The 12,213-nt window shown below is 38.0% G+C and overlaps 1 protein-coding gene and 1 pseudogene across 2 annotated transcripts in view; one reads left to right on the top strand and one right to left on the bottom strand.

Annotated features, from left to right (window-relative positions):
- The window catches only part of LOC107683956 (pre-mRNA 3'-end-processing factor FIP1-like), a 30,309-nt pseudogene extending 29,419 nt beyond the window's left edge, over positions 1–890 (bottom strand).
- Positions 891–1,337: 447 nt separating this feature from the next.
- The window catches only part of scfd2 (sec1 family domain containing 2), a 134,511-nt gene continuing 123,635 nt past the window's right edge, over positions 1,338–12,213 (top strand). The window contains exons 1-2 of one of the 2 annotated variants that reach the window (XM_016480051.1): positions 1,338–2,310; positions 3,081–3,249. In XM_016480051.1, coding sequence (XP_016335537.1) covers positions 1,497–2,310; positions 3,081–3,249 — 983 coding nt within the window. In that variant the 5' untranslated portion in view covers positions 1,338–1,496. The remainder of the gene's footprint in view (positions 2,311–3,080; positions 3,250–12,213) is intronic. The other variant, XM_016480050.1, reaches the window with a different exon arrangement.

Below are 12,213 nucleotides of genomic sequence, written 5' to 3'. Positions count from 1 at the left end.
ATATATATATATATATATATATATATACACCTTGCTACGTGTACTGCGTTAGGCTAACCGAGACTTGTCATTTGCACTTATATATTATTGCTCTTTTGTTAGTTTTGACTGCTTTTATTGTCCTCATTTGTAAGTCGCTTTGGATAAAAGCGTCTGCTAAATGACTAAATGTAAATGTAAATGATAAATGACTAAAAATACAGTATATCATGTCCTCTGCTATATTTAATACTGAAAATAATTAAAAAATAACAAAAAACAATACCCTGAATATTATTATTATCATTATTCGATTAAAATCTGTTATTATTATTAAGCTATTATTATTGTCCAACTTTGATCAGCTACTTTTAATGCAGTAGCACTTACTACATGTTATGTTAGGTGTGTGTGTGTAAATGTATTCATACCATATGTTCTCTGTAAGGGTTGATTTGAAAGTAAATGTTATGAAACGCGTGCAGCTGGATAAATAACGGTCTCTGATGTAATAAACTTAGGGTCAGATCCCTGCTTCGAAAAGTATGCTGTTGGTTTTGGTAGATGTTGGTGCTTATTCATCTCACGAGGACGCTTGATTGGCCTTGCTGAATCACTTCAGTTTTCAAGTTGGATCATCAGTGCGTTTATTTCTCACCTCCATAAAGCCAGTCCGTGTCGTCATCAGCGCTCTCATCAGCTGTTTTCTCTACCTCTCTTGTGGACATGATCACCTCCGGGCTTTTGCTTTGAGATTAGAGGCTCAGTTTACCTCAATGATTCACCGAGTTCGACAAAGTAACTTTGCGTAGTGTGCTAATAGTTTTAGGGTTTACCGTCACAGCTGTCACAGTGACACGCCGCGTGCTTGTGTTAGTGGTGCAGCAGGTGCGCGTTACCAAAGAGACACATCTCACTGCACGCGCACGCAGGAAGTTCAACATCAACACATAAATACACACATTTGAACACATTTCTTTCTTTCTTTTTTTTTTTTTTTGGATTAACAGAAAAATTGTTTACTTGACTCTTCATTTTCTTAATTTTTAACAATGAACAAAATTCAAAGGCAACCACGTCATTTATAAAAACGTCATTTATATAAAATCATACTGAGACAAACATAAGAATATTAATTAAAAAAAAAAAAATAAATATATATATAATGGTATATCAGCATCTTGATAAGCAAATAGCCCACGCTGTGTGTAGTAAAAAAAGTCTTTGCAGTCAGTCTTTTTTGCTTTGCTTTTTATGTTGCTGTTAAAGAATGAATAGTGACCTGTTTTTATTGTAAAATGGGTACAAGAGTGGATAAAGAATTATTTATATTATACAGTACTCGACTTTTCAAAACTCCCAGCTGACAGTTATAGTATGACGCATAATTATCGCGACGCCTCTGCGTCACGTCACCTTCGAGAGACTCACATGGGTTTGTTTTGAACGGTGTCTGTTTGAAAGTTCTGCTGTTGCTATCGTTCGTCTCAATTTAAAACCCCATCATTTGCGGAAATATGCTGCCCACGGATGGAGTCATGTCTTTTCCCGGTCAGACGTGGGAAAAAGTGCTGTCAAAGGTAAAAAAGGCTGTTGTTTTCATGGATGATCGGTGCTCGGAGAGTCTGCACTGGAACGGAGGAGCTGCGCTTCTGTTTGAGGCTGGAGCTCGAAACATCAAACAGTTCTCAAGCTTTGAAGCATGCGGACAGAATGAACCCAAAGCTGTGTTTGTGGTCAGCACCGTGCTGAAAGGTAGAACCGCAGACATTATCAAAGACATCATTTCCCTCAGTCACTTCCAGTACTGCGTGGTTTTCACAACTGTTCCTCACTCCATTCACCTGCTTGCGAATAATGTGACCACTGATCTGGAGGGGAACCCGGTGTTTGAGCAGTTTGAAGAGAAACTGTGTGAGTGGATGGGTGATATGAACTATACCGCTGAGGTCATGCATGCTCCTGTGGTCTTTGCCCCTCTAACACAACAGCTCCACCTTTTGCCTGCTTTCTCTGAACTTTTCCCTTTATTGGAAGTGGATCTTGAGGCCATCAATGAGAAGAGGCCAGAGAAAAAACGATTTGGGAGTCTGATGGATGTGGATATGCACTCTCTCCCACCTGAGTTGCAGATTCAGATTAAATCCCTCGCATCAGCCCTCAACGCCCTGTTTGAGTTCATCAGTACCCGTGAGGAGAGCTTTTCTGTGGGTCCGATGAGCCGTCTGATCGCAGGGGAGCTGGCCAGTCATCCACAGGCCAAAAACAGGAGGAAGTCAGCCCCCAATAAAGCATCAATAGTGTTTATTGACAGAACTCTTGATCTTACAGGTGTGGTCTAAATACTGTATTATATTCAATCATTAGTACTTAAGTCAAGACACTACTGGCTAAATCATTGTTTTTTTTTCATGCACTGGTCAATTTTGAGACTTTGGATTGTTTGGCTTCCATAACATGTCCGCTTTCAGTTTAGTGGGAAGAAAATAACCAAAATACACATTTAAGTGTTTATTTTATTACACTTTATCTGCTTACATCAGTAGTTTTAAATTACAATGCATATCTTTCAAGGCAGTTTTCTCAAAATTAGATCTTTTTCTCCTACGCCAAGCCAAAATTCACCACTTTCTTAGTACTTACCTAAGCCAAAGGTAAAAAAAAAAAAAAATTTTTAGACGGGATTGTTAGGGATCATTCACCTGATGACATTTTATTCCTAAAATCCTGTGAATAATGTTCTTTTTTTCCTGGCTGTTGAAAGTATTTTGTGTTTTATGGCATGATACAAAAATATATCCGAAATTCCCTCTGAATGAATTGAAAAAAGAATTATGAACCTGGCTTTATCCAATGTTCAGATTTCTGTTCTGGACATGTATTAGATAATGCCTCTGCGTGTTTAAATGTACCCTTACAGAATTTGTCATGTTAAGCAACTGTCTTTACTGTGATTAAACAACTGGGAAGATATGGTGAAATCTGTGCTGTCTTTTCTTAATATGTCACATCATGGTGGCATATAACACAGTATAACTTATTCTATCTCCTTTCAAAAGCTATTTACTTTTTCCTCTGTTTCTCTTTTGCCTAATCTATAGGAGCTGTTGGCCACCATGGGGACAATCTGGTTGAGAAAATCCTATCCGTGTTGCCACAGTTGCCAGGTCATGTGACTGACGTTCAGGTGGACATGCTGGAGCTCACACACCTGAAGCAGACAACTGATACCAAGGGCATACTGGCACCAGGCTGCTTGGTACAGAACCAGTAAGAGCATTTACACTGTTATGGCATGCAAACATAGTATCATAAAGTTAATTCTTTAGCTCAAAAAACTAAAGTCGGTTCAGAAAATGCCCAAAAGCACTATTGTAAAGGCCAGATAAATATGCGATGAGATCATGTTCACACTGTGGTGGAATTACAACCCCAATTACTGTTTTTAAAGCTACACATTATTATGAATTTTCAGTATTTAAATTTTTTAATATGTTTTAAAACTGATTACATCTTTAAGATGGGCTGGTTGTAATAGTAACTCATTTAACAAACATTTAGGTTTAGATCTAGGGTTTGATTTTGGAACTGAATAGCTTTGTACTTAAAGGGATAGTTTAACCAAAAAGTTTTACACAAAAAGCAATAGTTTTACACAAAGACAGATATTTTAAAAATATTTTTTTGTCCATATACTGAAAGTCATTATAAAAAGTTATTTTTCCCCATAACTTATAACTTATTCTACAGAGCCATACAGGATTTAAACAATCTTTACTTCAAATGTATTTATATATATTTATAAATAAAAATTAAAAAGTATATTATGATATATTTCATGTTGCTATCAAATGTATATAAATAAATACACACACACATGCAAAATGTAATTATAGCTTCAAAAATCACAAGTAAACAGTCACTTTTAAAATGAAGAACAAAGAAACAAATGACAGGCAATAGAACAAAGAGTACTTCTGAATTCAGTGTCTGCAGAGGACTTTTTTTCTTATCAATACTTCTTTTTAATAATTATTAAGGACATAATAGACCACAGCAGCTCTATAAAGCTGCATTTACACATCAACATTTTTGACCCATCTATCTGATGGTTTGGGGCCAGTTTTAGTAACAGCTTGAGCCAGCACAAACCGTCTTTGGACGTTAAAATAGTACTGTAAGGATTTACTAAAGACGCGCAGTGACGAATTAGCGCTGAAAAGGCGTGAACACAGTTATTCTTGCGCCTGACCTTATTGAATATGCATTTGTTGGAGTTTCCCTTTCGGACACAAAATTTATGGGAGGAGAGTATTAAAATGAATCACGCAACGCTATTTACTAACGGTTGCGCACGTCAAATTACTGGTAATTTGAGCCATTATTTAACACCCAAAAAAAGCATTAAAGGGGTCCTATTATGCTTTTTCACTTTTTGAATTTTAGTCAGTGTGTAGTGTGTATGTTTGGGCATAAAAAAGATCTACAAAGTTACAAATCTCAAAGTCCACTCCAAAGGGAGATATTTCGTTTTTAAAAAATCCCTTTTCAAGAACTACAACGAACGGCTCGTTTGGACTACAGTGTTGTTTTCCGGGTTTTGTGATGTCACAAAGCGGCCCATTAGAATATCATTAAAATAAATCCCCCTACGGAAATTCAAATGGTTTGGGGGTGGGGAGGGGCGAGGTCGTGGTTCAAACGCTTGGCTGAGTGCATCAGACAAGACGACGAGGAAGAAGAAGTGCTGCTGTAACTTCAAGTTTTGAGGGGAGTCATGAGGGAGTACCATAGGGGAGTACAGTGCTGGTTTCGCCAAAAAGCTTTTGCTGAAAGACGGAGCAGTTCCCACTTTGTCGGGACAATCTGCTGTATCTGCATCACAGCCTGTGAGTGTGCTGCTTTATTTTGTTGTTGTGTGTGTTATTTACGTTTCAAAGTATAAGTTGTATGCCATTTCTGCGATGTAATACATATTACCGTTGCACTTATCTGTACATAGTAAATGCAGTTGTTTTTAAGCGGTTGTTGACATCCTATCTAAAACGTGATTTAGCCAAAAAACAACAATTACGTTACCACTCTAATCTGTCTTGCGATATCCGTGCAAGCATGAGAGCATGTTCTAGTACACCCCAAAACAAAATCAAGACATTGTAAACGAGCATAATAGGACCGCTTTAAACTAAATGAATGAAATGAAGTGGCTGCAATTGTTACACCGCAAAGAACAGCGAGTGCGTGGTAGAAGGGAGAGGATTTTTTCCACATTTTTTCCCAATTTATTTGGAATGCCAGAAGAACACATTATCCGAACATATCGTTTGCCAAGCCATGTTATTTTTAATTTGCTTTGGGAAATAAAAGATGACTTGGAACCCTCAACTAGGAGTCACGCAATACCAGGTCTATCAAAACTTCTTGCAAACCTTCATTTTTTGGCCTCCGGTTTCTTTTAACATACTGTGGCTTCTTTATTTCTTTATTCTTTATTTGTGACTACACTAATTTGCGCTGTGCTTGGTATATTGTGTTGGTCGATATGTAAATGTTGCGTCTGTGTTCTTTAATTTGCACGTTATTAGTAAATCACCCGCAGATATTTCCACGGCCATCGGCGTTGTTTTGGAATTGCGCTCTTGCTCTAATTTGACATGTTTAGTAAAACTGGCCCTTTGTCATCACTGTTCCAAGGGTAATGTCCCTACTGTAGTTTGGTTTAGACCAAAACCCTCAGTTCTGGTAAAGGATTAGAGAAATATATTGCATAATCATGACTTCTCAAAGTCTTTCTGTCCACAGTAGGAAAGATCTGAGGAAACCATGAGACTTGGTTACACAAATGTTGGTACAGGAACAATGCCCAGCCAAGTATTTTTAATGGAGAACCACCATTTCTTTTGTCATCATAAATGTGTATTTGAATAACTAAATGGTTTTGCTGGAGTTTTTGCCAATGTCATTTCCTACGAGGCGGGATGTGGTAAAGAATGACCCCAAGTTTCTGCTGTTCTGTGTAATATTGTCATGCTGCTCAATTGTTTTAACACGTATTTGGTGAACTCGCTCACTGTCTGAATGGAAAATAGTATTTTTCCTAAATGAACCCAGTCATGCTTTTTGGGTGGGAATTTTTTGCTAAATGTATTGCACTTATGGCCTTTGACTGAACTCTTTAAGTCTTGAGTGAAAACATCTACTGTTAAAATGTTTGGGGTAATTGACACCATATAACCTTTCTGGCAGATGATTTTGTGGTGGATCATTGGATATTGACAAAATATTCTCTTGATATACGATTTTTTTTAAGCAAGCAGCAATGTCAAAACTAAACCTACTTCATCTGGAAGTCAAATGGCATTAGCATGGAAACCCAAATGCTGTTTACGACCCATTAGGTCTAAACCACATTAGACGTGAGGGTTTGTTAAAGGAGGAACTTGTTTTGTATGTCTGTTTTCTTTCCAGCTCCCATCAGACAGGGATTCAGAGAGCACATTTGCCTGCGGAAAGAATTTGGCTCCAGAGTGATTGCGTTAACGGGATAGGAACTTCTCTATGAGCTATATCAATGAATAAACCAGTTTCACCTTTTACATTTTGTGCTGCCAAAGCTGCCAGATTAGTCTGGTCTCCATTGTGGGCTCCCATTGTGCCTTTTTGTCATCTAAACCTTGTTCAATCACTGTTGTTGAGAGCATCGAATCTGCTTTTTTACATACACAAATACACAATACCACATCCCTTCACTGCCATTAGCTGGTTACAGTAGCACCGCAGTGCTAAGTACAAACACACTCTTGAGTCCTCCATGTAAATATACAAGAGCTCACTGTTAGCCAGATGGCATGGAGACTGAATAGGACAAGTCTCCGTTTGAAGAGCCTTCTGTGACTGGATGTGTGCAAAAGTGTGTATTTAACAGGGTTTGGAATTGGTTTTCATTGTGTTGCGCTTTAAAAGGCCCATATTTCCCACCTTTGTAACATTTTATTTTTCCTTGAGGGCCACTCATAATGATAGCTTACGTTTTCTACAGCAAGAACAGTCAGAATTTAGTTTTTCTGACCTTCTCTGAATCTTTTACAAAACATTAATTGGTCAACACAAAACCACTGAAGAGTTTCTTCGCCTTTAATGAGATGTGTATTATAAGTCTATGCAAATGATGGCCTTAGGCGAAAATGCCTTTTGCTTGGTCGATCATGTGCTTGACTAGAGCAGCGTGAAACAGAGCTCATCTGACAGGCTTGGCACATTTCTCTGAAGGACTGAAGAAAGCATGCTCTGAGCCTAAATAAGCCTGCCCTGAACGTGCATCCAAATGCAGAGATGAGGTGGTGTGTACCTGATGCTATAGATTCATTCTTCACTGTATATAAGCCACCCTGTATGTGGAGCTCATAATCCATGGAGGTTTTCAAAATGTTGAATATGGAATAACGACAGTACGGTATTCACAGATAACCTTACTTTAGTTTATCAGAATTAGATTTATGGTCATGGAACAAATTTACAGAACTTTTCTTCATTCTATTTTACAAATGCAATATATTATATTATATTATAATATATTATAATAAACGTAATAATTTAAATTGAATAAAAATCATTTTTAAATGTTAATGTTAAAAAAGTAAATAAAATTTTTTGGCCAAAACAGAAAATGTGGCAGAATGATTCATTATTTTAAAATGTGGCAGAATGATTCATATATAAAAAAAAAAACAATAAACTTAGATTGTTATAAATGATATATAGTTGGTAAATAATAGTACTTGTACTGATAATGAATTTACAAGAAAATCATATGTACGCATTTAAGGTGTTTGTGCAATGCTGACTGCTTTGAGATACAGTATTAGATTTTGTCTTGTAATGTTTTCAGTTATCTGTTAGTACTTGTGTAGGCGTGTGTGCTAATTACCTCAGTGTGTGCTCATTCTGTCATGACGTGATCTGCACATTAACTGAGTAATGGTTGTTTGCTCATGAGAGAATGATTTTGTGTTGCTGCGTGCAGTTTTAGTATTCCCTAGAATGTCATGTTTAGTGTTTTTCACCTTCCTTATGTTTCTAATTTAAGTTTCAGGGTAAAAAAAACCAAAACATACATTTTGCCCACTCTCTCTGTATCTACACCGGTTCCCTCTTTTTCAGGCCAGCTTATTCTCGGCTGGAGCTCCAGGACTCAGTGGAGGAGAACCGGTCCAGTTCCACGCAGTCAAATCCGTTCAATGTGAGCGTGGGGATTTCTAGCTTTAGCTCAGCAGGGAAGCGAGTCACGAGCCTAGGGTTTGTTTAGCAGAGTCTAGACAGGCTCCAGGCAAATATCGAAGCTTTTCATGCATTCTGACAGGGCCCAGCTGATCCTCAAGAGAGCAACTCTACTCCCTAGACTCTTAATGTCCTTAAACGTCTCTCGAGACGGTTGTATAATGCCAACTAAGTCATTCATTTCTGACCGAGTTTTGCCAGTCCAATATTCTGGGTCAAAGAATATGCACATATCAGACAGATCATCTAAACACAAATAGTTTAATGCAGTTTCATTCCACTACAGCTTCCTACCTAGTGATTTCTGAAAACAAATATGAGTGGTGCTTGTCTGTGCAAACTTTGCCATCACAAGGAATGGGATTAAATGCACTTTAAAAGTTCATTTATCAGTTTTTAATTTGTGATCCACTTTTCAAAAGACAGAAGTGGCACACAAAGTGTGTTTAACCCTTTAAATTAACGATTTGGCATTATCACAGACAGATGAAGACTGTAGCTTGAGTACAAAACCTGCAGTAGCTCGATTATAACTATGCGTGTAAACACACTTACTACTAGATTACATTATGAGTGGTTTCTAAAGAATAAAGAAATAAAATGTTTTTGAATAGGTTCTTTTGGCTTTTGGTTCAAATCGTAGCCTTTATTTTTAAGCTTGTAAAGTGTTTAAGCTTTTTTTTTTTCTTTTTAAGCTCTTTGCTTGGATGTTTGGGGTGTTTGCTTACTGGCCAAAATCAATAGAGCATACTTGTTGTGTACAAGTCTCTTTGATATTCTCACCTCAAGATAAGTCTATTGAATTTTTTTTTGCCTGCTTTATAATCCACCAGGTGTAAATTGTAAGCCTTATCCTTAAAAATAGAAAATAGCACACCTCAAAACCCTGCACTATTTGAGGTATTATTCATGTCTGCAGCACAAACGGTTTACACTAAACTTTAAAGGGATATTTCACCCTCTACCTACATTTGCAGAACTCCAAAAACATATCTATACATACATTTTACTACAGTTTCCATCTGAAATTAGCACTAGTGTCAGTAATACACCAACAACTTTCATTCGTTTTCACACAAATTTTGTGGCAGATTGATTAAATACTTTTGTGCGGATCCTTGCACAATACTATCACCTCAGAATATTTATGACTTTTCTGATGAAGTAAACTTGCTTGGTAACTCACCTGGTGGAGCATTACACTTGTGATGTACAGCGCTCTTGTACACATCCAGTGAAACATAAGTTACAATAAAAGAGATCAGACTTGTAGAATAAAGCAAAAAAGCCATGGTTGCTTCAACAAATTAATTTTTATATCATGTTTGCTTTTGTTAACATTATTGGTTAGGTTTAGGGTAGGGTTTAGTGTAGGAGCTCCATTATTTTCAAACGCAATAGAGCATTAACATAATAGTGCTTCTCGGCAGACATTTCATTTCCAAACCACTGCGATATGTACAACAATGATTGTTGTCAGATTCACGTATCTCTCTTAGATGAAACTAAATGCACTTTTAGCCCCACTTACTGGACATTTCACTTTGAAAGTGTTGTTAAACGTACAAAAAGTGATGTATCATTTTGCACAAAGGTTGCCACGGGCACATTTTTCCAGTGAGCCTCGGTTTCTATTTTTCTTATGTAGAACACATTATTTTGAGCAGAAGTGGAGTCTATAAGTGGAGTCTGTTCAGTCTGTAACCCAAGTGAGTGAGCAATACTAATAGGGATGTTTGCCTTAGCAAACACTGCTAATAATAATGGTTCTGACTGGGTTTTTGTGGCCCAGCCCTGCAGTGCTGATATTGGCGTTGTTCTTGTCAGCTCAGGTGAATGTAATTGGCTGCATTGTGTTATTCTAGCCCAGCAATATCTATAGGCTCTGAAAAATATTTATAAAAGATTTTATTTTAAGATTCTAATTGTGGGCTGTCTGGCTAATTTGGCCTTTTTTATTGTATGGTGTCTCCTTTTGTAATTGTAGGCTCTGTTTCAGGGTCGCTGGATTTAGTGTTGTTATGGGTGGTCATTTCAGACGGCCGTCTTGAGGCGACCGGCGCGGGCTGCTGATAGGAGACTTCCTCTTCCTCGCCTATGCGAACCCCAACTTTTAATAACAGTCTGGTTGTACACTGCGCCTATTCAGGTCTGACTGGAGAAACGTCCAGATCTCTCTGTGTTTTTAGTGTGGTTGTGGGAGAAATCTGAGCATCTTTGTAATGAAAGCTGTGATTGGTGTTTTGGTAGGTTGGCTTTGAAATACTTCACTAAGAACATGAATTTATGTTCTTCGAAATGGTAGCATATGCAGTCTCTGGTGGGATGGATTGTGCTGTGTGTGTGAAATTTCGGTTATAGCAGATTTCAAGACTTCACGTTTGGGTAGCTAAAGGAGGACTGTTTCACGCTCTGCTCTACTGCAATATCAACCAACCTGTCTAACTTCTTTATTCCCCGCTCCAGTAATACAAATAGACAATTGCAATTGGCCAAGCGCCTATGGGATGTCCCCACTTTTCACAAAAACAAACCTGAGTGTGTGTGTGTGTGGTCAGGTGTGTTCCAGTCAGGCTGGTGTAATAGGTTGTTCTTGGCACTGCGGTAGAGCGGTGGTGCTTTGATTTTGTGTGTGTGGGATACTTCAACTATGTCCTTGCTTATGTAAGGGTGTGTGACACACCCTCCACACTTCTACCCTATGTTTTACTACCGTCTACCCAACTGTGTGTCCTGTCCAGCCAGCATTAAACCCGCATGTTATACTAGAGCTGATGAGGATATCGCCATGAAAGTGGTAGTGTGTGTATGTAGAGGGGAAAGAAATGGACCACACTGCACTGTGAGAAAACAACACCAGAGAGAAGACACATATATCACACACTATTTTACTGGCAGCTGAAAAGACTGACTTTGTCATTTGTCACATTTGTCATGCTTAGCATTGAGTACTTGAGTCTTTGTTGACAGATCATATTGTTTACTCTCTCTTTAGCCTCTGCTGTATCCCTCCCACTAGTTCCCTGTCTCTGATTGACAGGTTGGTTGTTAAATCAGAATATGGTGTCAGTCTCACTTTAGGCCCACACACGACTCTGACTTAGAGATTTATGTATAGCTTTTGGGACACATTTAAAAAAAGTAGAGCTTTTTTATCTCGTCTAACCTTGTCTCATCTCATCTCATTTCATTTTATCTTGTCTCATCTCCTCTCTTCTTGTCTCACCTCATCTCCTTCTTGTCTTCTCATCTCATCTCCATCTTAACTTCTTCTCATCTCACTTTGTGCCTTCTCATCTTTTCTCTTCTCTTTTCTCCTTCTTATCTCTTCTCCATCTCATCTTAGGTTGTTTTATAATCTTGTCTCTATTCTTCTCGTCTCATTTCTTCTCATGTCAGTTTGTGTCTCATCATCCTGTCTCTTCTTCTGATCTCATTTCTTCTCATCCCAGTTTGTGTCTCCTCATCTTGTGTCTCCTCTTCCACCTCAGTTTGTTCCCTCTCATCTCCTTTTTATCTCTTCTCCATTTTATCTCAGTTTGTGTCTTCTTCTCTTGTGTCTCCTCTTCTCATTTCTTCTCATCTTGGTTCATGTCTCTTCATGTTGTTTTTCTTTTTATTTCTTCTCATCTTGGTTTGTTTATCATCATCTTGTCTCATCTCGTTTCTTCTCATCTTGGTTTGTGTCTCCTCATCTTTTCTATCCCCTTCTTGTCTCATTTCTTCTCATCTCGATTTGTGTCTCCTCGTCTTGTGTCTCCTCTTCTCATTTCTTCTCATCTTGGTTTATCATCATCTTGTCTCTTCTCATTTCTTCTCATCTCAGTTTCTGCCTTATCTTGTTTCTCCTCTTCTCATTTCTTTTTTTTCTCCTATTTTTTTCTATTCTCTCCTCTGCTCCTGTTGTAATTTTGTCTCTCCTCCTCTCCTCTCCTCTCCTCTCCTCTCCTCTCCTCT

Source organism: Sinocyclocheilus anshuiensis, unplaced genomic scaffold (assembly GCF_001515605.1).
Source record: "Sinocyclocheilus anshuiensis isolate Anshui unplaced genomic scaffold, SAMN03320099.WGS_v1.1 scaffold637, whole genome shotgun sequence".
Classification (NCBI taxonomy): domain Eukaryota; kingdom Metazoa; phylum Chordata; class Actinopteri; order Cypriniformes; family Cyprinidae; genus Sinocyclocheilus; species Sinocyclocheilus anshuiensis.
This window is presented reverse-complemented; position numbering and strand designations above follow the sequence as displayed.